Genomic DNA, 20,343 nt, shown 5'->3' on the forward strand with positions numbered 1-20,343 from the left:
AAGTATCAGCCTACAAGTAGGCCAGACTAAGTATCCAATGCCATATAACTCAGGACTATTACTGTAATAGCTAGCTATAGTAACATAATCTTGCAAGACTGAATGTGCTTCTTGCTTCCCTCATATACTAGGGAAGGGCTTGTCTGAGGCATTTTCCAAAACTAATTTCTTGCCCTAGGCCCCAGCTCTGCTGTTCTGACCATTGCCTTGATAGTGACTTCCACAAGTCCTTCAAGGCCATTCCTTATGCTGTGTGCAGGAAGGAACAAACTGAAATTAAACCCTTGTACTGTAAATAGAGGTACTATTTTTAAAATTTGATCCGATTATTGTTCGGCTGATGTTATTACTGATGTTATTATTAAGGGACGTGGTGGTTCAGTGGGTTAGGACGCTGAGCTTGTCGATCAGAAGGTCGGCAGTTTGGCGGGTCGAATCCTGAGTGCTGCGTAGCAGAGTGAGCGCCTGTTACTCGTCCCAGGCTCTGCCAACCTAGCAGTTCGAAAGCACGTAAATGCAAGTAGAAAAATAGGGACCACTACGGTGGGAAGGTAACAGCATTCCGTGCGCCTTTGGTGTCTAGTCCTCGGACAAGTGCTGGCTCTTCGGCTTTGAAACGGAGATGAGCACCGGCCCCTAGAGTTGGAAATGACTAGCACGCATGTGTGGGGGAACCTTTACCTTTTTTACTGTAAATAGAGGTACTATTTTAAAAATTTGATCCGATTATTGTTCGGCTGATGTTATTACTGTAGACAAATTAACACTGCCACATAACAATGTTCTTTAAGGAACAAATCTGTGACTGAAGAGTCATCCTAGATCCATCGTTACTACTAGATACAAAAGTGGAAGGCCTGGGTAGGGGTGTTTGTACAAATTCAACTGGTATATCAGTTATAGTTCTCTTTGGAGTATGAGGTCCTGACAACAATCACCCATGACCTTATCACCTCTAGCAAGGACTACTGATTGATATTCTACATGGGGCTGCCTTTAGGGACTGTCTGGAAACTGTAGTTAGTACATAATGCAGAAGCCCATCTTCTGATGAGTGAAAGCCTCTGGGATACTCTATATACCACCAATGTTGAGGTACCTTACTGATTGCCATTCAGTTTCCAAGTACAGTTCAGAGAGTGGGTTGTCGCCTCTAGAGCCCCATGTAGTTCAATTCCTAGGTACTTAGAAGATTTCCTACTCTGAATAGAATATTCTTCCCTATTAGGAAGCTTAAGACTTGAGATTTAGGGAAGGAGAGTGAGGAAACAATGGCTCTTGAATATGTTTTCCATTCGTAAGGAACTTCTTACTTTTAGAAATTCAGACTGAACTCTCCCTGCTGATTTTTAACAGGGTGGTCAAGTCAAATTGTTCCAGAGAGTATTATGCAATTGTTCCTGAAATGGATGGCAAAGGTGATAATGCTCTTTGTAGGGCTTTATGATTGCTTTATTCTTGATGTGCATAAAGCTTCAGGAATCCTGATGGAGTCTATGGTATGCAGAAGTTATAATTAATCAATATATGAAATGCTTGTGTTCATTATCTGGGGTAAGTTCACCATGTTCTGTGAGAACGATATCCTTCAAGAAGCTATAGGAAGCTTAACATGAGAATACTTGTAACAGTCAGCCTGAAATGTAAAGACATGTTTATTTGCTTTATAAAGACTGAGATGATGTACTTGATATAAGAACTTTGTTTATGGGTATAAGGTACTGAGCCAGCTTACAGCAATAGCCACCCAATTGGATAAAGTAGAATGTATTACAGCTACTTTAATGAGATCCTGATAAGTTGCAATGAAATTAACTTGGAGAAATCAATGAAGACTTTAATTAGAACACTGGCTCTGGTGTGCTAGGATTCCTTGGGGGCATTAGAATAATAGTGTTACACAGACTGCTCCTCATTTCCCTACTTGTAAATGGGCTAGTGTCTTGCTATTATACATAAGTTTAAAGCAGTCTCCTTGATAAGTTTTAATTAAACTTCTAGTCGCAGTTTAAAAGAAAATATATGCCTTATTAATGGAAACCTGGTACGTATAGCAAAACTTGATAAAAATCAAAAATAGGGAAGTCAGCAACATACGCCATTTGTAATTTTAGCTGTTCCCACCTATTTCTATAATGTTCTATTTGTTCATAAGCCATCAAGAGTTGCTACAGAGTCAAGTGGCCTGTAAATGTGGATGAATAAATACAGATAAAATGTGGATGAATAACTGTCAGTACAGGCAGTCCTCGACTTACGACCGCAATTGAACCCAAGACTTTTGTTGTTAACTGAGACATTTGTTAAGTGGGTTTTGCCCCATTTTGTGACTTCTTGCCCCAGTTTATTTATTTATTTATTTATTTATTTGTTTGTTTTTATAAACCGCCCTTCTCCCGAGGGACTCGGGGCGGTGTACAGAATAAGGTAGGTATACAGATTGAACAATAGTGAAAAAAACAATAGTAAAAACAAACTGGGACCCCAATTAGAGCTATCAGGCCAGGCCGGACTGCTGGAACAGGTAAGTTTTTAAGTCGCGCCGGAAGGTGCGGAGGTCGGGGGCCATCCGGATTTCGGTTGGCAAGCTGTTCCAGAGGGCTGGCGCACCCACTGAGAATGCCCTCCCCCTGGGGGCCACCAGCCGACATTCCTTGAGCGGTGGCACCCTGAGGAGGCCCTCTCTGTGGGAGCGCACAGGACGGTGGGGTGCTGACATTGGCAGAAGGTGCTCCCGTAGGTAGTCCGGACCCATGCCATGTAGGGCTTTGTAAGTCATTGTTAGCGCCTTGAACTTCACACGGAAGGCAACTGGAAGCCAGTGCAGCGCACGGAGGAGAGGTGTGATATGGGAGTATCGGGAGGCTCCCAAGAGTGTCCGTGCCGCTGCACTTTGCACCAGTTGAAGCTTCCGAGTGGATCTCAAGGGCAGCCCCATGTAGAGAGCGTTACAGTAGTCTAGGCGAGAGGTCACAAGGGCATGGGTGACTGTACGTAAGGCATCCAGGTCCAGATAAGGCCGTAATTGGCGAACTAGTCGAACCCGGGAGAAGGCCCCCTTGGTCACAGCTCCTATGTGATCTTCCAGGGAGAGCTGCGAGTCTAGGAGGACACCCAGGTTGCGGGCCCTATCAACAGGGGGTAGTAACTTGTCCCCGATGTTAAGGGATGGGATGTTCTGAGTATCCTGGTTTGCCGGTACGTACAGCCATTCAGTCTTGTCCGGGTTCAGTTGAAGCCTGTTCCTCCCCATCCATTCCCGGACCGCTTTCAGGCAGCAGGACATCACGTCGAGGGCATCACTGATGTTGTTTGGAGTTGAGATGAAAAGCTGGGTGTCATCAGCATACTGATGGTACCCTACTCCAAAGCTGCGAATGATCTCGCCCAGCGGTTTCATGTAGATGTTGAACAGGAGAGGCGAGAGGACCGACCCCTGAGGGACTCCGCAAGCGAGAGGCCTCGGGGTCGACCTCTGTCCCCCTGCCAGCACTGACTGCGAGCGACCCTGGAGAAAGGAGGAGAACCAACGCAGAACCGTGCCTCCCACTCCCAGTCCCCTGAGGCGTCGCAGCAAGATACCATGGTCGATGGTATCGAAAGCCGCCGAGAGGTCTAATAAGACTAGGACAGAGGAATGGCCCCTGTCCCGGGCTCTCCAGAGATCATTTATCAGAGCGACCAATGCCGTCTCCGTGCTGTAGCCCGGCCTGAAGCCCGATTGGTACGGGTCTAGATAAACCGCTTCATCCAGGATCTGAGGAAGTTGGTGCGCCACCACGCTCTCAACAACCTTCGCAAGGAAGCGAAGATTGGAGACTGGACGAAAGTTATTCAATGAGGATGGGTCCAAGGTGGGCTTCTTGAGGAGAGGTCTCACCACCGCCTCCTTCAAGGCGGTGGGGAAGTGACCCTCACTCAGAGAAGCGGAGATGACCGCCAGGAACCAGCCTCGTGTCCCCTCTCGAGCTGCATAAGCCAGCCAGGAAGGGCACGGGTCCAGTAAGCATGTGGAGGAGCTCAACCTCCTCATAATCCTGTCCACTTCCTTAGGAGTCACAGGATCAAATTCCTCCCAGATGACGTCGACAAGACTGTCCATGCCTTGTTCTTCCAGCTCAGCCCAGTTGGAGTCCAGGCCGGTTCGAATCCGAGCAATTTTATCCAGCAGATATTGACCGAATTCCTCGGCTCGACCCTGCAAGGGTTCCTCCCTCACCTCTTGGTTCAGTAGGGAGCGAGTCACCCTGAACAAGGCAGCCGGGCGATTATCTGCGGACGCGATGAGGGTGGAAAAGTAGTTGGATTTTGCCACCCTTATCGCAGCGAGATAAGACCTGGTGAGGATTCTTAATCGCAATCGGTCGGATTCGGATCGACTGGATCTCCAACGGCTCTCTAGGCTCCGTCTCTGACGCTTCATCTCCCGGAGCTCCGCGGTGAACCATGGGGCTCGCTGGGATCTGCGCCGGGTCAGAGGCCGCAAGGGTACAACTCGGTCTAGAGCCTCCGTGGCCGCCTTTTCCCAGGCTTCCACTAAGGCATCCGCCGAGCTGTGAGCAGGGAGTGCATGTGCGTCCCCAAGCGCTGCCTGGAACCTATCAGGGTCCATTAGGCGCCTAGGGCGGTACCATCTGGTTGGCACCGCGCACCCACGGCGGGGGGTGGCAAAGGGGAAGTCTAGCCGCAGGAGGTGATGATCGGTCCATGACAGGGGCGTAACAGTCGTGGCACCCCCACCGATATCATCGCGCCACCGTCCAGACAAGAACACCAAGTCTGGGGTGTGGCCTCTCTCATGAGTCGGTCCAGAAATTATTTGCGACAGGTCCATGGCCGCCATGGAAGCCATGAACTCCCGAGCCAGATCGGACGATCCTCCCAGGGACGGTAGGTTAAAGTCGCCCAAGACCATGAGTTTTGGGAATTCAACCACCAACCCTGAGAGGACATCGAGTAGCTCGGGCAGGGCTGCCGCTGCACGATTAGGTGGTAGGTATGCCAGCAGCAGGCCCAACTGCGCCCCCGGGCCGTATCTCAGTAGGAGAGACTCACACCCGACCATCTGAGGGACGGTGGTCTCTCGCGGGCTAAGGGATTCCCTGATGATAACTGCCACTCCCCCGCCCCTCCCATGGGTCCGAGGCTGGTGCAGCACCTGGAAACCTGGCGGGCAGAGGTCAACCAGAGGGACACCACCCTCTGGGCCCAGCCAGGTTTCCGTGATGCAAGCCAGGTCCGTGTGCTCGCTCTCCACTAGGTCACGAACAAGGTGAGCCTTGTTAGCTACGGACCTGGCATTCAGGTAGACCAGCCTTAGCATAGGAGGCTGCACACCTTCGCTCCCGGGTCCTCCGGGGAAGTACAGAGGGTCGGAGCGTCTCACCGCTTGTACAGAGCGGAGATGACACTCCCGGTGACGATACGGCCCTCTGTGCACCTTCTGCCGTTCCCCACCATCCTGGGAATAGGATGTTCATCAGTACGCCATTGGGTATTGTCGGCGACTGGTCCTCGTTTCTCACCATCGCGGATGGTCGTAGGCCTGGCCTGCGTTATGGTAGCCGGAAGGCCTGCCTTCCCCGAGCAGCCATACTCTTTTCCCGCCCCCCTCCCTAACCCGACAAAAAACTTAACAAGAAACTTAACCAGGGGCCTCTTGTTGGTCTTGTGATGGAGGCCCCTGACCCTGCCTGGCCATCTCTCAGAGGCCCAATGGTCGGGCCCGTCATCGAGGTTTGATGTATTGAAGGCAGGGGGAACCCAGGAGAGGGGGGAACTCCTGAGGGCGAGTAGATCTATGCTAGAATATTGAAGAAGCATAGGGAGCATTGGGGAGCATTGGGAAGGCGGTCCCCTGGGTGGAGCATTGGAAGGAGGGTCTAGTCGGGTAGGTGGGTATCTGGACCGTCATCCAACCACTGCCACTTGGTTGGGTGAACCCCAGAAGCAGGCCACTCCCCATCCTCTCACGATGGGTTGTGATTCTGCTTCTGGGGGTGGTCCAGGACCCACTCTGGGTGAAGCATACCCCATAGAGCTCTCACCTCTATGGGGCTGCAGGTGTAGGACAGGCCACTCTGCCACCGTGGCTTACACCCAGGCCCATCATGTCCTGTGGGGCGAGGGAGGGCAGGGGGTTCGGAGCTGGTGGAGGCCAGATGCTGATGGCCTCGGTGGTCTAGTCGCCGTCATCTCCAATGGTCAGCTGCATCCTGGCGTCTTTAGGGTGTTGATCGGCACGGAGATACCGTCGGCACCTAGGGTGCGGGCCGGGGACGCCACGCCGCATCTAGTGGTGCTGCCGTCGAGGGGTTTTCGGTGAGTTGGTTGACCGGGGCCTGGAGAAGCTTAGCGCCGCTGTCAAAGGCCCCTCGGTGGTGGTCGATCGGGTCCGCATAGCCGGTCTGCGGCAACTCCTTGATCCCAGGGAGACGCCGCCGTTGTTCAGGAGCAGGCCAGGAGGTCGAGGCAGGGTAACGACTCCGGTCCTGCTCAGGGCGGTTGCTGCGGCTGCCTCTTCCGCCGCCTAGCTGATCCATTTGATCCGCGGGGTCTTTCCTGATCATCCCAGGTGCCGCTGTTGCCCAGGGAGGCATAATAGGGAGCCGAGGGTGGAAGCGCCGGCCCCACTCCGGATGGCTGCAGCAGTTGCAGCGGCTCAGGGGCGGGTTAGAGGCGCCCCATCGCCACTGCCCCCGCCGGTGTTCAGGCCCGTGGGGAGATGACAGGCTAGGGCCCCACGGGGTTCTCGCCGTCGCCGTTGCCGACGATGCCGCTGCCTCCGCCACCCAGCTTGTCCGCGGCGCCTCCGTTGGTCGCTTGGAGACGCCGCCGGAGTCGAACAGGTGGGGGGGTCGGGGCAGGGCAGTTGTTACGTGAATCACTGCAGTTGATAAGTCAGTAACCCTGTTGTTAAGTTCCCCATGGACTTCACTTGTCAGTAAGTTGCAGAGAGTGATCACATGATCTTGGGTCACAGCAATGGCCATAAATATGTACCAGTTGCTAAGCAGCTGAATTTTGATCACATGATCATGGGGATGCTGGAAAGGTGGTAACCTTTTTGTAGCAACGCTACTTGTTTGAAAATACTGGAACCAGTTAATCAGAATTTGCCCTGTTTTTCCTGCATTCGGTTAAGGCAAAAGGCAGGATTGTTGCTCTTCCACAAATATAGCACTGCTGTCCATTATTGTCCATTACTACCTTATTGATAATGTAACTGATGTGTAATGTGTAATGGATGTAAAAGTATAAATTATCTTCTGTTAGTTTATTAGTGCTGAATTGTTTGTTTATATCACAGTCCTGGTTTTAGGTACGGCTTCAGCTGGATTTGCGCTTGCACCCGTGCCGTTTGACTTAAGCTGCTTCCTATTGGTCACCCTTGGAACAGGCCTGTCATCGTGTGCAGCTAATTCCATTAATCAGGTCAGTGTTTTATTTATAGTTTTTTCACATGTTTAGTTCAGAAGCAACTTAAAAGTTTTTGTTTGTACTATTGAGGTAATATTATGGTGAATCAAAAGGTAAGCAAGTGGACAGGATTTTTTATGTTAGGAAAATAAAAATGTGAATTAAAGCAGACAAGTGGTATCAGGAATGCCCAGTACAAAAGGAACGAATTGTATAAAGCTAAAGGTACAGTTAGATCTTAGCAGAGTTCTCAAATCTATTATCATCTAATGTCTGTAATGCAAGTAGTACATGCCTAGGAGCACAAATTTAAATTGGAGGAAACTCGTAATGTGTTGTACAACTCAGTTTTTTTCTTGCAAAGTCAGATGTATAGGAAGTTGTGCATAAAATCAAACTTTCTTAAGCTTTGTAGTGCTATACAGACATCACACATATGTCTTTGGTTCCATTGGCATTTTAGTTATAACAGGCTTTGGAATAGTATGATATGGAGGATCCCATAGCCACCTAATCCAAGCACATAAAGGATACTTTGAAGCATTGCCCCAAAGTGGTTTTTTTTCCAAAAGGCAATTGGACTTCGTTTTTCCTGAAAAATAAAGTCCAGTTACTTTTTGAAAAAAGCGCTTTGGGGACAGCCCTGGCCTGGATGAGTGAGAATCTCCATAGACATTTGAAGTATTGCCTATCATTCCATCAGGTATCACTAATGAATCCAAACTTTCTTTTTTAAGGTTTAAAAAACAGTTTGGGAATATCCCCTCTCCACCCACCCCTGAAAACGAAATGAAGCTTTTGTCTGCATTCTGCATGCTATTTCTTAATTTCCAATTTAGAGAGTTCAGCTACATTGGAATGAATTTAAAAAGAATTTGAAAGAAATGATAGGTGTATAAAAATAAACTCATTCATTAAAATGTATCACTAAATAACTTCTTATCTTTACATATATGACTCTAAGCCTCTTGTAGTTCTCCATTCCAAGCCAAGAAAAGTCTACCAGAAGGCTTAATTTTCATTTTTAAGTAATTGTATCTTAGAATTATGTCCAACCCTCAAACTATAATTAATTCAAATTATGGTTTATTCTAAATCAAGCTGATTTTAATTAAACTATATTTAATTTTAAGGTTAGTTGATATTAAGGTTTAGCTGACTAAACCTTCTCTGTGGGTGCGCCTGACCTTTGGAACCGTTTACCGGTTGAGCTCCAGATGGCTCCCGACCTTCGCTCCTTCCGACGTGATCTAAAAACCTATTTGTTTGAACAAGCCGGCCTGGTCTGATGGGTTTGGGTTTTAATTATTGTTTTAATATAATTTATTTTTACATTTGGGCACTAAGGTTTAATTTGTTTTTAATTTTGTATTTTGGTTATTTTGGTATTTATGGCCCTGTTCACCGCCCTGAGTCCTTCGGGAGAAGGGCGGTATACAAATTAAATTAAATAAATAAATAAATAAACACTGGCTAATTGAAAAGATGCATGAAAAGGAATAAGGATGCATGCACAATCTGCAGACTCATCATGTAAAAATAGAGTAGTAATAGTAGTAGTCTTAATTGAGAACATGTGTTTTTCAGACATGATAGTAGATTCTGGAAAGTAAAGTTTATATAATCATAAAACATAAGGATTGGAACATACCTTTGAGATCTTCTAGTGCAACCTACTCTCCAATGAGCAATACATTACTACTGTGTCCCAAATGCCATGTCCAGACTGGACAGATTGGTAGTCCATTCTGCCTGGCATAGGATTCAGTTTAAAGACCTTTGGATCAGACTTACAAAGTATCTTCCCGTTATATGCTTCATAGCCCTCATGTGGTATATTCCATTTCTTGTCAGGTATCTGTCTTCATAGAAATTCATACCATGATTAAAGAATCCAAAGTATTTCCATAGTCAGTTGTTCACTTCTGGTATTCCTCCTTTTGCTGTTTTCAAAGCATGAATGGCCTGGATCAATAGAAGGGAGATTTTTCTTCCTATTCATACACATTGTCCATTTCTTCCGGGCCTATGGAATAATGTTCCATGTTAAGAAAGGTAAAAGGAGTTATCTGTTCCATTTTCATTCAATAGCGCCTTTAAATATTATTAGCAAAGTATATACCAGGCAGATGTAATTCGTTGATTGACTAATTCAAGGTATGATGATGACTCAGGTTTAGTTGGCCAACATTTGTTCAGGGCATTGATTAGGCTTTTGATTTATGTTGCCTTTGTCGATTTTAAAGTGGCTTTGATTCAGTACATAGAGAAAAATTATGGGAAGACTGATAGTTACAACTGTATATTACAATTGACTTTATTTAATTGTAATGATGTATGAAAACGACTGTATGCAAGATTGATGTGCTATTCCTGGAGGTCTCTCTGTTTTAATACCTATTTTTAAAAAGTTAAAGGTGCATAGTTGCTTTTCTCCTTTTCATTTTTTTCATTCACCATTAGTGTCCTATGTAAAAGCATGTTTTATCATCCAATAATGATTACTGTACACCTGTTAAAATATGTGTTTGATGGAGTGCTGCTTAGATTGCCCTCAATAGGAAGTTTCTGTCACTTCCTCTTCTTTGGGGCAGAGACTTTGGGGCAGAGAGCTGAACAGTCCTCTTCGTCAATCCCTGAGGCTTTTGGCAGCAGGTCATCATCTGGAGGACTAGAAATAGTTTTAGCAAGAAGACTCTGGAAGGCCTTCTAAAGCTGCAGAGAAAAAGAGCTTTCCTTTGTGTTAATTCCTCCATCTGGATTTTTTGTGTATGCTAATTATATTTCCTACTCTAGCAGTATATCCTTAAATATAGAACCCTTTTAAAAAGTCAGTGTGATGTACATGGAATGTTTTATTGTTCAAAAACTATGGATAAAGCAAAATAAATGATACACTTAAATGGATCAATATGTCTTCTATTCCAAAACAATTTCCCTGGCATTTAATTCCAGATAAATTGTTTTGGAACAGAAGTTGTATCTGACTCAATTTAACTGTGTTGTTTCTTTTGCTTCACCTGTAGTTTTTATATTTTGTAATTCACAATAGTTCTTTACCTCTAAAATTCTTTGTTATAACATTAAAATAATAAATAAATATAACCCTAAAATTAACAAAGAATGGGCCAAAGTAGGGGGCAATATACAATGGGTAGGAGGTGAGATCTACTATTTAATCAACTAACCACTTCTACAGTGGCATTCTCCTATCTGGTCCCCAGGCCAATCGGCAGAGCCAAAAGTTTTAAGGCCCGTTCAGAAGGTGAAGAGGATGGGGGCAGATCACCTCAAGGGATCTGATGTTCCAGAGTGCGAGAGCCACAGCAGAAAAGGCTCTTCTCCTGACTGACAGGGTGGGTCTGCAGCGTGTGCCTCTACTGCTGGCGTGAGTGGAGAGGTCAATCCCATTGGGGTGAGATGGGAGTAAAAATGAAAGAGAAAATATCAGTGATAAGCAAGAAATTCAGCTTTGTTTCACTTTCTGGTGCTTGACTTTAGAATTTAATCAATGGGGAAGCTTTCCGATTTCATTTTTTTTGCCTATTTGTTCAGCAGAAAATTTTATTTGCAAAGGATTCTTAGGTGTTTAATTTTAACAATATCCAGTATTGATTTCGCCTCTCCTTTTTGATACATTTTTTCCATACTTTCCAATTTTTACTTACCTAAAAAGTAAGTAACTTTTACTTACCTAAAAAGTAAGTAACTTCCTAGTGATCTTTTATCAGATTGTATTGACTGGAGTATTGGAAAATGTAGCCCAAATAACTGCCCATATTTCATAAATTGAGAGGGAGAAAATCAGCTTGTTGTCCTCGGTTTAGAAAATGCTGAGAAGACTTTATTTAGCATGACAAACTGCACTTGGCTCTCTTTAAAAAGAAAGTCTTGTATTTCCCAGGAGTAAAGGTGAAATTTGATCTTGTGAGTATGTCTCAATTTAATCTGGATAAACCTTTCCAGTTACAGGCCATACGTTGCCATCCATCGATGAAATACTTTAAAAAATAGAATTCGTAGCCTAGCGATATTTTTGAATGAACAGAAAATGGGGAGAGAATGCGCGTGACTTCTGTGTATTTCATTTGAGATTAACACCTGATGCATCTCTGATTTTCTCTGAAGTTTCTTTTTGTTTTGACTGAGCAGAGGGCCTGCAGCAGGCAGCTTTTCCTTTCATCTTTCTCTGATGATCAAAAGATTCCAAGTTGTGGTTATTAAAACCTGATGTTTAAGTTCTGCAGTACAAGACTGTCGGTGTAGGAGGCAGCCGATGATGTAATTTACAGTATGTAATAAATATCTGGGAAGTGCAATGCTGGAATCTATCTCTGTACTCAAAAAAGTTCTGATATATGTTGCTTTGATATTTAACTGCTTGGCAGGCTTCATTAGTGGTTACTGTGAGACTCATAACTTATGAGTCGTATAATTCATAACTGGAACTCCACAAGATCAAGTGAGCATGAAGAAATCTTCAATATTGAGGAAGAATGGCTCAATCATAAGCAGTAAAAATGACAAGCACTTAGAGACCCAACCTCCATAAGTACAATAAATTTTAAAAGCAGAGATCATCTTTCCAAAGCATGAATTATTTGACCTGTGACTGAAACTTGATAAAGTATCTTCGGTAGAATGAAATAAATTAGTGAATGATGTGAGAAGACATCTTGAGTTATAAGCATGTTATGGATACCCATGGAGCATGCAGGCGATGGTGGGGAGACTTTTCTATAATTTGGTCTCTGGGTTTATTTTATAAGCCGAGTTAAATGGCTTTATAAACCAACAAAATAATGATAATAAAGTAAAGAAGATCATATTGGTTTTTCTCTTTTTGATACTACTTTATTTACTTATGTGCTTTCAGACCACTAGAGTGGACCAATGTTCAGGTTGCTTGCAGTCTCATAACTTTGTAGCTCTCAGCTGTATTTTTTTTAAACAGTTTTCAACTTTGGTGAAAGTTATGAGTATTTAATAGTGGAGCTCTGAATGTCAAGGAAACAATTTACAGTACAATTTTTGTGATGTGTTCAGTTCACTGGGAATGTTCCTAAGCTGAAATGTATTGTTTAGGCACTCATTTCATTTGTTAAAAAAAAAAAACTTGCAAAAAAGAAGTCTTAGATTTGTTTCCATTACAGAGTCTCTTCTAACAAATACTAATGAAGGGAAGATGCATTCCATAAAGCACGTGCTACATGAGAGAAGGTAGAAAAGGCAGAGAGACAAAGGGAGCACGCTTCTTAGATCCTACCAAATAACATTGCTTTACAAGACAACCTGGAGATATCTGGTGAGATAGAGAGAACTATGGACAAGGGGTCCCATAAATAACCACAAAGGGCTTTAGCACCTTAACTTAGATCTGGAAGCCCATTGGGAACCAATTCAACATGTGAAACAGTAGTGCTACATTAGGCATTCCATAGTGCACCCAAAACTGCTCACACAACTGCATTCTAGACTGGCTGCAATTTCTGAAAGTCCTTTAAAGAAGGTTGTGAGTAAAGTACATTACAATAGTCCGCTGGGAGGTAACTAAGACATAGTGACTGTGAACCAATATCTCCTGTTCCAGAAAAATGACACAGAGTTACTATAGATAGTCATGTAAGATGAATTAGTTCAAAGAACCTACTGTCCATGCTTGCCAATTGCTCTTGAGCAAAGCTGCAAATCCAGAAGGATCTCCCTTAAAACCCACACCATTCAGTCTTGCTGGAGTTGACTTGAAGCCTGTTCTTCCCCATCCAGACCTTTATAGCCTCCAGACATTGGGAAAAAGCAATAACATCACTTGAACAATGAATGGCTGAATTAGCTGGATCCATCTATAAGTCATCTCCCAGGAGGCCTTAGCCAGCCAGGTTGGACAGGGATCTAATATACTTAAAGCCCCAAGAACCTCATTGACTTTATCAGAACAAATCAACTCAAGATTCCTCCTACATAATAGAATAAGACCGCATCAAGCACTAGGAGGGATCAATTAAGTAGGCCCTTCCACCAGGGACCATGATTTGTTTGGAATAAGGGATTAACATAAATCTCTCCCCCCCCCCTTGTCAGAATATGTTATCACTGCCCTGATACACAACCCAGATTTATTATGTGGCCTTTGCAGAGGTCAGGGCATCAATAGATCAAGTCCATGGTGGATATGGGATTCCAAAGTAGCTTTTGATCAAGGGCCCAGGGAGGGCAAATTGGAAGACCCCCAGAAACAAGTCTGGGGATTTTATTGCCAGCCCATTTACAATGGCAAGCTTCTTAGGGAGGAAAATAGCTGTGCAGGAGGGAGGATGTATGAAAGCAGCAATCTTATCTGTTCATTCAGGCCAACTTCACAGAGAAGAGTTTCACATCAGACTGTAGCATACCATTCCTGCCCCACAATCGGAGCTGGTGTCATGCAAAAGAAAAAAAAAGGTGGGCATATCTCTGAGACAGGGTCCCACCCCATATGCAGCCAAGTTTCAGTAATCCATATGTGGTTGGCCCATTGATTCACAATTATATGAAGGGGGCAAACCTTATTACAGACTGATTTTAAATTAAGCATTGACTGCCAGAGGTTGCACATTTACTCTTGGGTTTAGTGGCTTGCATATGTTTGTGTGCATGAATTAGTTCTAACACGGTTAGTCTATATTCTCCATATGTTTTTTAGAGTCTGAGACAACTACAGTGTGTTGTCATTTAACTAACCTTTTTAAAGTGGGAGTGTGGAGAGAGGGAAACAATTTACCTTTATGATGGATCTTCAGGAACACTTCAGTTGCCTTCCTCCTTTTTAGATGCACACCAGATTTTTCCTGTAAACTCTGATGGCTGGAAGAACAAAGAGATATTAAAGAGCAGCAGTGATGAAATGTAGAGATAACACCAGACAAAGGGAATTTAGTAGTTAATAAGATTAATCTGCCTATGTAATCTACAGTGGCCTTGCATTCCAAAATATACTAGTCTCTTAAAACACAAGAATTATTAGGTTTCATTCTGTAGGCTGTATCTTAATAACTGCCTTAATAACTGCCAAATTTTTGTTGCTTTCCCTGAAGCCCCTTTCTACTGCTCTCTTTTTATGTGGGAGAAGAAAAACAAAACAAAATCATACTATCCTTTCTGGAGCTTTTTTATTTTGAGAACTCTAGTTGCAAGCATCTAGACTGTGAATAAAATTTATTTCATTCTTGTGTAACATTGTACTAGGAGTCTGGTATTAGTAAGTATAAAACATACATTTTGGTCTGATTTAATTTTGGTCGGTCTATCTATATCTATCTATCTATCTATCTATCTATCTATCTATCTATCTATCTATCTATCTATCTATCTATCTATCTATCTATCTATCTATCTATCTATCTATCTGCCTGCCTGCCTGCCTGCCGGCCGGCCTGCCTGCCTGCCTGCCTGCCTGCCTGCCTGCCTGCCTGCCTGCCTGCCTGCCTACCTACCTATCATCTATCCAGCTTTGCCTGTCTTACGATTTTATAAAATCATAATAATTCAAAGAATAAATTGGCAAACTATTTTTATAAGAAAATACGCACCAATAATTTTACATAGGAAATGTGTATTTTAATTAAAGTGATCTCTTTACTACAAGACATTCCACTGTATGGATGAGAAACAGATAGCAGGAATAATATAGATCTATAATCTATAATTATGTTTGTTAACAAGTGCAAAGCAAAGGTGTATTATTCTAACCCAGGGGTGTCAAACTGCCGGCCTGCGGGCTGGACGCATCATCCAGAAGCCGCCCCCCCCATTGCCAGCAATGGCAAAACCGTCCTGATACGTTGCGCGACGTCATGTGACATTGCGAGTTTGACATGTCTGTAACTAACCTATAACCATAGAGTTCCAATAGTCCTTGCCCAGGCCTACTTGCAAGGACTGATAGTGTGTGTTATATTTAATACCATAAGCATAAAAACACTAGCAACATCAATTTTTTTCTGGTCTTTTCCCAGGCTTAAATTTTGAGGAGCGTTTGTGTTTTGTTTATCATGAAAACATAGTTTCCATAGTGCTATCATTTTTATCACTGCTAATATAATGCCTTACTTGCCCAATTAATTCTTGTTTGAAGTTAAAGCAATCAGTCATATAACAAATCTCTCCACTTTCATCACTACCATAAGGGAAGAGCAGGAAACATCGTCTGAAATACTAGCGCAACATTTTCTAATAATGGGAATCTAATATCAGACTATTTTATACATAGTTTTAACACCAGGTCATGTGTATAATTTGTAAGTGCACAATATCTTTAACTGTTTTGTTTTGCTCTGTTCCGTACACATGCAAAGAAATGAGTATTTATGGATTTACTTTCATGAAATGTCACTAAGAAAAAATTAGCTTCTTTCTTATTATATATAAAACATATTTTGTCAGAAAGACACATAGCAACCCAATTCAACCTTGTTTTCCCATTTATGGCAACCCTGTTCAGCCCTGTTTTACCTTCCAAAACTGAAAGTCTTTATTTAAATTCTTCATTTTCAAAACTTTAGAAGGTTTGTGTGTGTGTGTGTGTGTGTGTGTTTGTGTGTGTGTGTTCTGGTAGTCTTTTTACAAGGTGCATTAGCAGTTCAGAAAGTAAGTCCTCTGTTTATTACATAGTGCTGGAGACAAAATAGTTTCTTGGAAGTGTTCCCTTTTGCAAAAATATTTGTCAAATACTTTTGGCAAGCTGACTGAGCTAATAACTGGGGGGAAAAGTTAAACACAAACTTAGAATCTGCCCTCTTTAACTTGTCACTTTGTGACAGGTACAGCCTGATGTTTTATCCCAACTTCTACAAAATTTTAGACAATTAAAGTGTGATAGAGAGAGAGAGAGCAGCCTGCTTAATCCTAGCTGTCTCCTCTCTGACTTTGAGGTTTTTCTCATTGTAAGCAATTTAAGTTTCTTTATGGGTAAGGCCATAAAGTTCCCAGTAGTAGTACATGTCTCAAAAGTACAGTATTTCCTGTAAGGTATTTAATTTTCATGAGTGTCCTTAGAATTTCTGATGAAGAATTTTCTGGCCTTTATCCTTCAATGAACATTTTCATTGACAGAGGATGTTAATGAAAATGACCAGAATTTCCATCGTATGTCATGCTGGTCATAAATTGAGACACCCACATGACCAACCCGATTTTACAACTTTTTTTTTGCGGTGATCACTTAGGTCACTAACCACTTTGCTGTGGTTGTTAGGAAAGCCCTTTATCCACAACAGGCGCCTTTGCTGGAAACTGGAACTAAACACTTGTTACCAGCAAAAACTTCATAAATCGTGGTCATGTGATCAAGGGGTGTTGTAAACTGCCATAAACAGCTGGAGTGGGTGGGGTGATAGGGTTCCTCAAGGATAGGGCATACCCTGCAGGACTTTAAAGCTAATAACCAACACCTTGAGTTGCACTCAGAAGCAGATCGGCAGCCAGTGTGGCTTGTGGAGCAGTGGTGTAACATGGGTCACAAGAACTGCCTGCACCGCCTCACTCTGCACCAGTTGAAGCTTCCAAATGATCTTTAAGGGTAGCCCCCTGTAGAGTGCATTGCAGTAGCCGGACATGATATCACCAAAGCTTGAATGATTGAGCAAAGGGACTCCCAATCCAGGAAAGGCCGCAACTGGCACATAAGACAAAGTTGTTCAAAGGCTTTCCTAGCTGCGACTTCCACTTGCTCTTCGAGCAGGACTTGCGAGTCCAAGAATACCCCCAAGTTGCAGACTGGGTTTTTCTGGGCTAGCACAACTCCATCCAGAACTAGGTTGGTTAAACTTCTAGATCTTGAAGCTCTGTGCACCCAAAGCCATTCGGTCTTGCCAGGGTTCAGCCGAAGCCTGTTGTCCACCATCCAGGCCCCCACAGTCTCTCTGAACTATTATCTACTTCAAAATTTAGAAGTGGTAGGCTAAATAGTTGGTCCTGAATTGCCTAATTTTCATTCTTATAAGCATTTTCTAAAAACATTATTACAAGTCACAGATGCTTATTTACAATTATTTGGTATCTGTCAGAAATGGGGTTCTATTTTCCAAAATACCATAATCTAAAAAAAAACACAGTACATTGCAGTTCTTTGTGCTTCTTAAATTACTTTAACCTTACCAACTTCAAAGACAATAAAAATTCCAGTCTACATTTATCTATTTTCATGTGGAAAATTATTATAGTATATGTTATATATTTCCATGGGAATTTCTTTGGTTTAATAGTTTCATTTCTAGACAATTGTCTGAAGTCAGGTTTCTTTTTGCAGTTGTCAAACAGCTGTCAAATTAAGCTGTTTTACTCCAACATTCATTTACATCTTGTGCCATTCTTAGTCTGTCTGCTTCGTGTCTTAATAGAACTAATGATTGAACTTCAAAACTCAGTCATCCTTCCCCATAGACAGTCACACCCTCTTGTTCTTTAAGTGGTTAGGAAATAGCTGTGTTTCTTCCAAACTTAATAAGGTTTAGTGGTTTTAGAATGGAATGCTGTCTCCCTATCAGAAAACAAAAAATGTAGTAGGCAGTAATTTAATTTTGTAGTATTTCACTTGAGAGCTTTTAAAAAGTCTCTAAAATTCTAGTTTTTAGGTTGCCAGAGAGACAGGGAGAAGCAGAAATTAACATCTGTGAAATCCCCAAGATTTTTTGGGTTTGCGTGATATGTTTGTGATACTTGCTTTCCACCTTTTAGTAATTTTGTATGCTTTAATAAACCGGATAAGTTGGAATTAAGTGGTATCTGCCTAACGAGGCATTATTTATTTTTGAAAATATCAAAGGATTTCATTTTAATGAGGGAATATAGACATAAGTGGAATTCATTGTAGCATTTTTCTTGGTGTAAATTTTCATACACGGATGACATATTCTGGATCATTTTTGAAGCAGCAACATGATCAAAGGAATATATCTCATATATGCCATTGATGTCTTGCTACAAAGTAAAGTAGCCTAAAGTTACTGTCTACTTTATAAGCATTCCTTAAAGACAGGTTGGACTTTGGGGTTAAATGAGTATTTTAGAGTTCAGTACATTTTCTGCATTAGGATTCAGTAGAGATGCATTCACAAATATTTCTGTTCTGTAGTGAACTGAGTCTTAGAGAGTCCTTTTGAAAAAGTAACCTTCAGTCAAAGCCACCAAAAATAATTCAGTATGGAAATATAATTTTGAGTATTTGTTTGTTTAATTATTTCCTGCTTTATTTGATTTATAAATAAGGTGGTAACCATTCCCAGTATTCCTTCATCCTCCTATTTTCCCCACAACAATAACTCTGGGAGAAAAGGCTGAGGGGATTGTGGGGACTGGCCCAAAGTTACTTAACTGGCTTTCATCCCTAAGGCGGGAATTGACTAATTACACATCAGGATGAATAAAAGCTACTTCTTGACAATACAATATGCTCTCTTTTTCTCGTTTGAAAGCTTATTGACGATTGTTTGAAAATATTTGAATAGTCTGCATTTTCTCTGGTTAAGGAAAAGAATACAGTTGCTAAGTTATATACTTTCTTGGGCAGCGATTGGTGTTTTTCATATGCGAATTCAACTAAATTACAGTAAAATGCAAGGCAAGGTGAAATTGTATGCCAGCTAGGGGAGCAGATAAAACCAACTGAAAATTAATTGCAGCTGTGAATTTCTTAGCAGTCTTTTGGTAAACCACATTATTCATTACCAGATGTGTCATGCTGTATCTTCAAGGTAAATCATCTGTTTGATTCTGAAGTTACATATTTTAGCCATTAAAAATAGTTAAATTAAGGTGTTTTCCAACTAGTATACCAGTTTGTGGTACTCAGAGAATAAAAATGTGTTGTCTTTTTATCTGGGCAAAACAGTAAATGTTGTATTGAATAACAGCTGCTAAAATGTTAGCAATAGTTTACTTTTATTAACTTTTTTCTGGACTGATTTAAGTTTCCATCTCTAACATACTTACACAAACATCTCCCTAACATTGTGCATAATACTGTTTAGAGCAGGCACAGCCTGCGGGTTAGATCTGGATCTGGCTCGCGGAGGGCCCAGATTTGGTCCCTGGGGCTGTTCCAGAAATGGCAAGGGACCAGCCCCCACTGCCCCAGCCCTATCCCACCCTGACCTGGCTGGACGCCCTCCTGGTGCACACATATGAAATGGCGAGTGCTCGGGGGCTGGGGGTGTGCAGCAGCAGCTGCAGCTCATTTGCCTCACCCCACCCTAACCTGCCCCTCCCAGCCTAACCCTGTCATGCCCGGCCATGCTCGGCTTTGCTGGGCCTCTACTTGTCCGGCTCTGCTTTGCCGGGCACGCCTTTCCTCACTTGGGCCATGGCGTTCTGTAAGCCTAGTGCCCAGGGCATGCCCGGCCTGTGGGATGAAAGGCACAGAGATGGGAACATGTGGTGGCACAAGCTGAGCATTGGCTGGCTCCCGGTTGCCCTCTCTGCCACGTGGTAGGGCCGGAGAGGGGAACACAGCACTCTCACTGGATGCAGAGCTAGAGCCTGGAGCTGCCAGTGGCCAGCAATCTGTGACCCTCTGTGGGGAGAAAGGGTGAGAAGGAGGAGAAAGGAGGAATCTGTGTGTGTGTGAGAGAGAGGGGGGGGGAGGAAGCTGAGGTGTTAAGGGGAGCTTCCTCCTTTCTCCCCCCCCTCTTTTTTTTAATCTCCTCCCACTCCATTCAGGTGCAGCTGGAGGAAAAGAGTGAGAAGGGCCAGAAAGCAGGGAGAGTTTTTGTGTGAGTGTAAAGAGAGAGAGAGAGAGAGAGATTGAGCCAACAGGGAAGCAGAAGTGTGGGGAACGGGGAGTGTTGCAAACAAGAGTAAGCAAACTTCCAAAAGGGGATCTCTTCCCTCTCTCCCTCTCTCTCTCTCTCTCTCTCTCTCTCTCTCTCTCTCTCTCTCTCTCTCTCTCTC

General features: G+C 43.3%; 1 protein-coding gene across 3 annotated transcripts in view; it reads left to right on the forward strand.

The window, feature by feature from the left end:
* COX10 (cytochrome c oxidase assembly factor heme A:farnesyltransferase COX10) overlaps positions 1-20,343 on the forward strand; it is a 124,223-nt gene that overhangs the window by 17,129 nt on the left and 86,751 nt on the right. For all 3 annotated transcript variants that reach the window (XM_081319637.1, XM_081319639.1, XM_081319638.1), the window contains exon 4: positions 7,310-7,434. In XM_081319637.1, coding sequence (XP_081175763.1) covers positions 7,310-7,434 — 125 coding nt within the window. The remainder of the gene's footprint in view (positions 1-7,309; positions 7,435-20,343) is intronic.

This window comes from Vipera berus (assembly GCF_964194415.1).
Source record: "Vipera berus genome assembly, chromosome: 2".
Lineage (NCBI taxonomy): Eukaryota > Metazoa > Chordata > Lepidosauria > Squamata > Viperidae > Vipera > Vipera berus.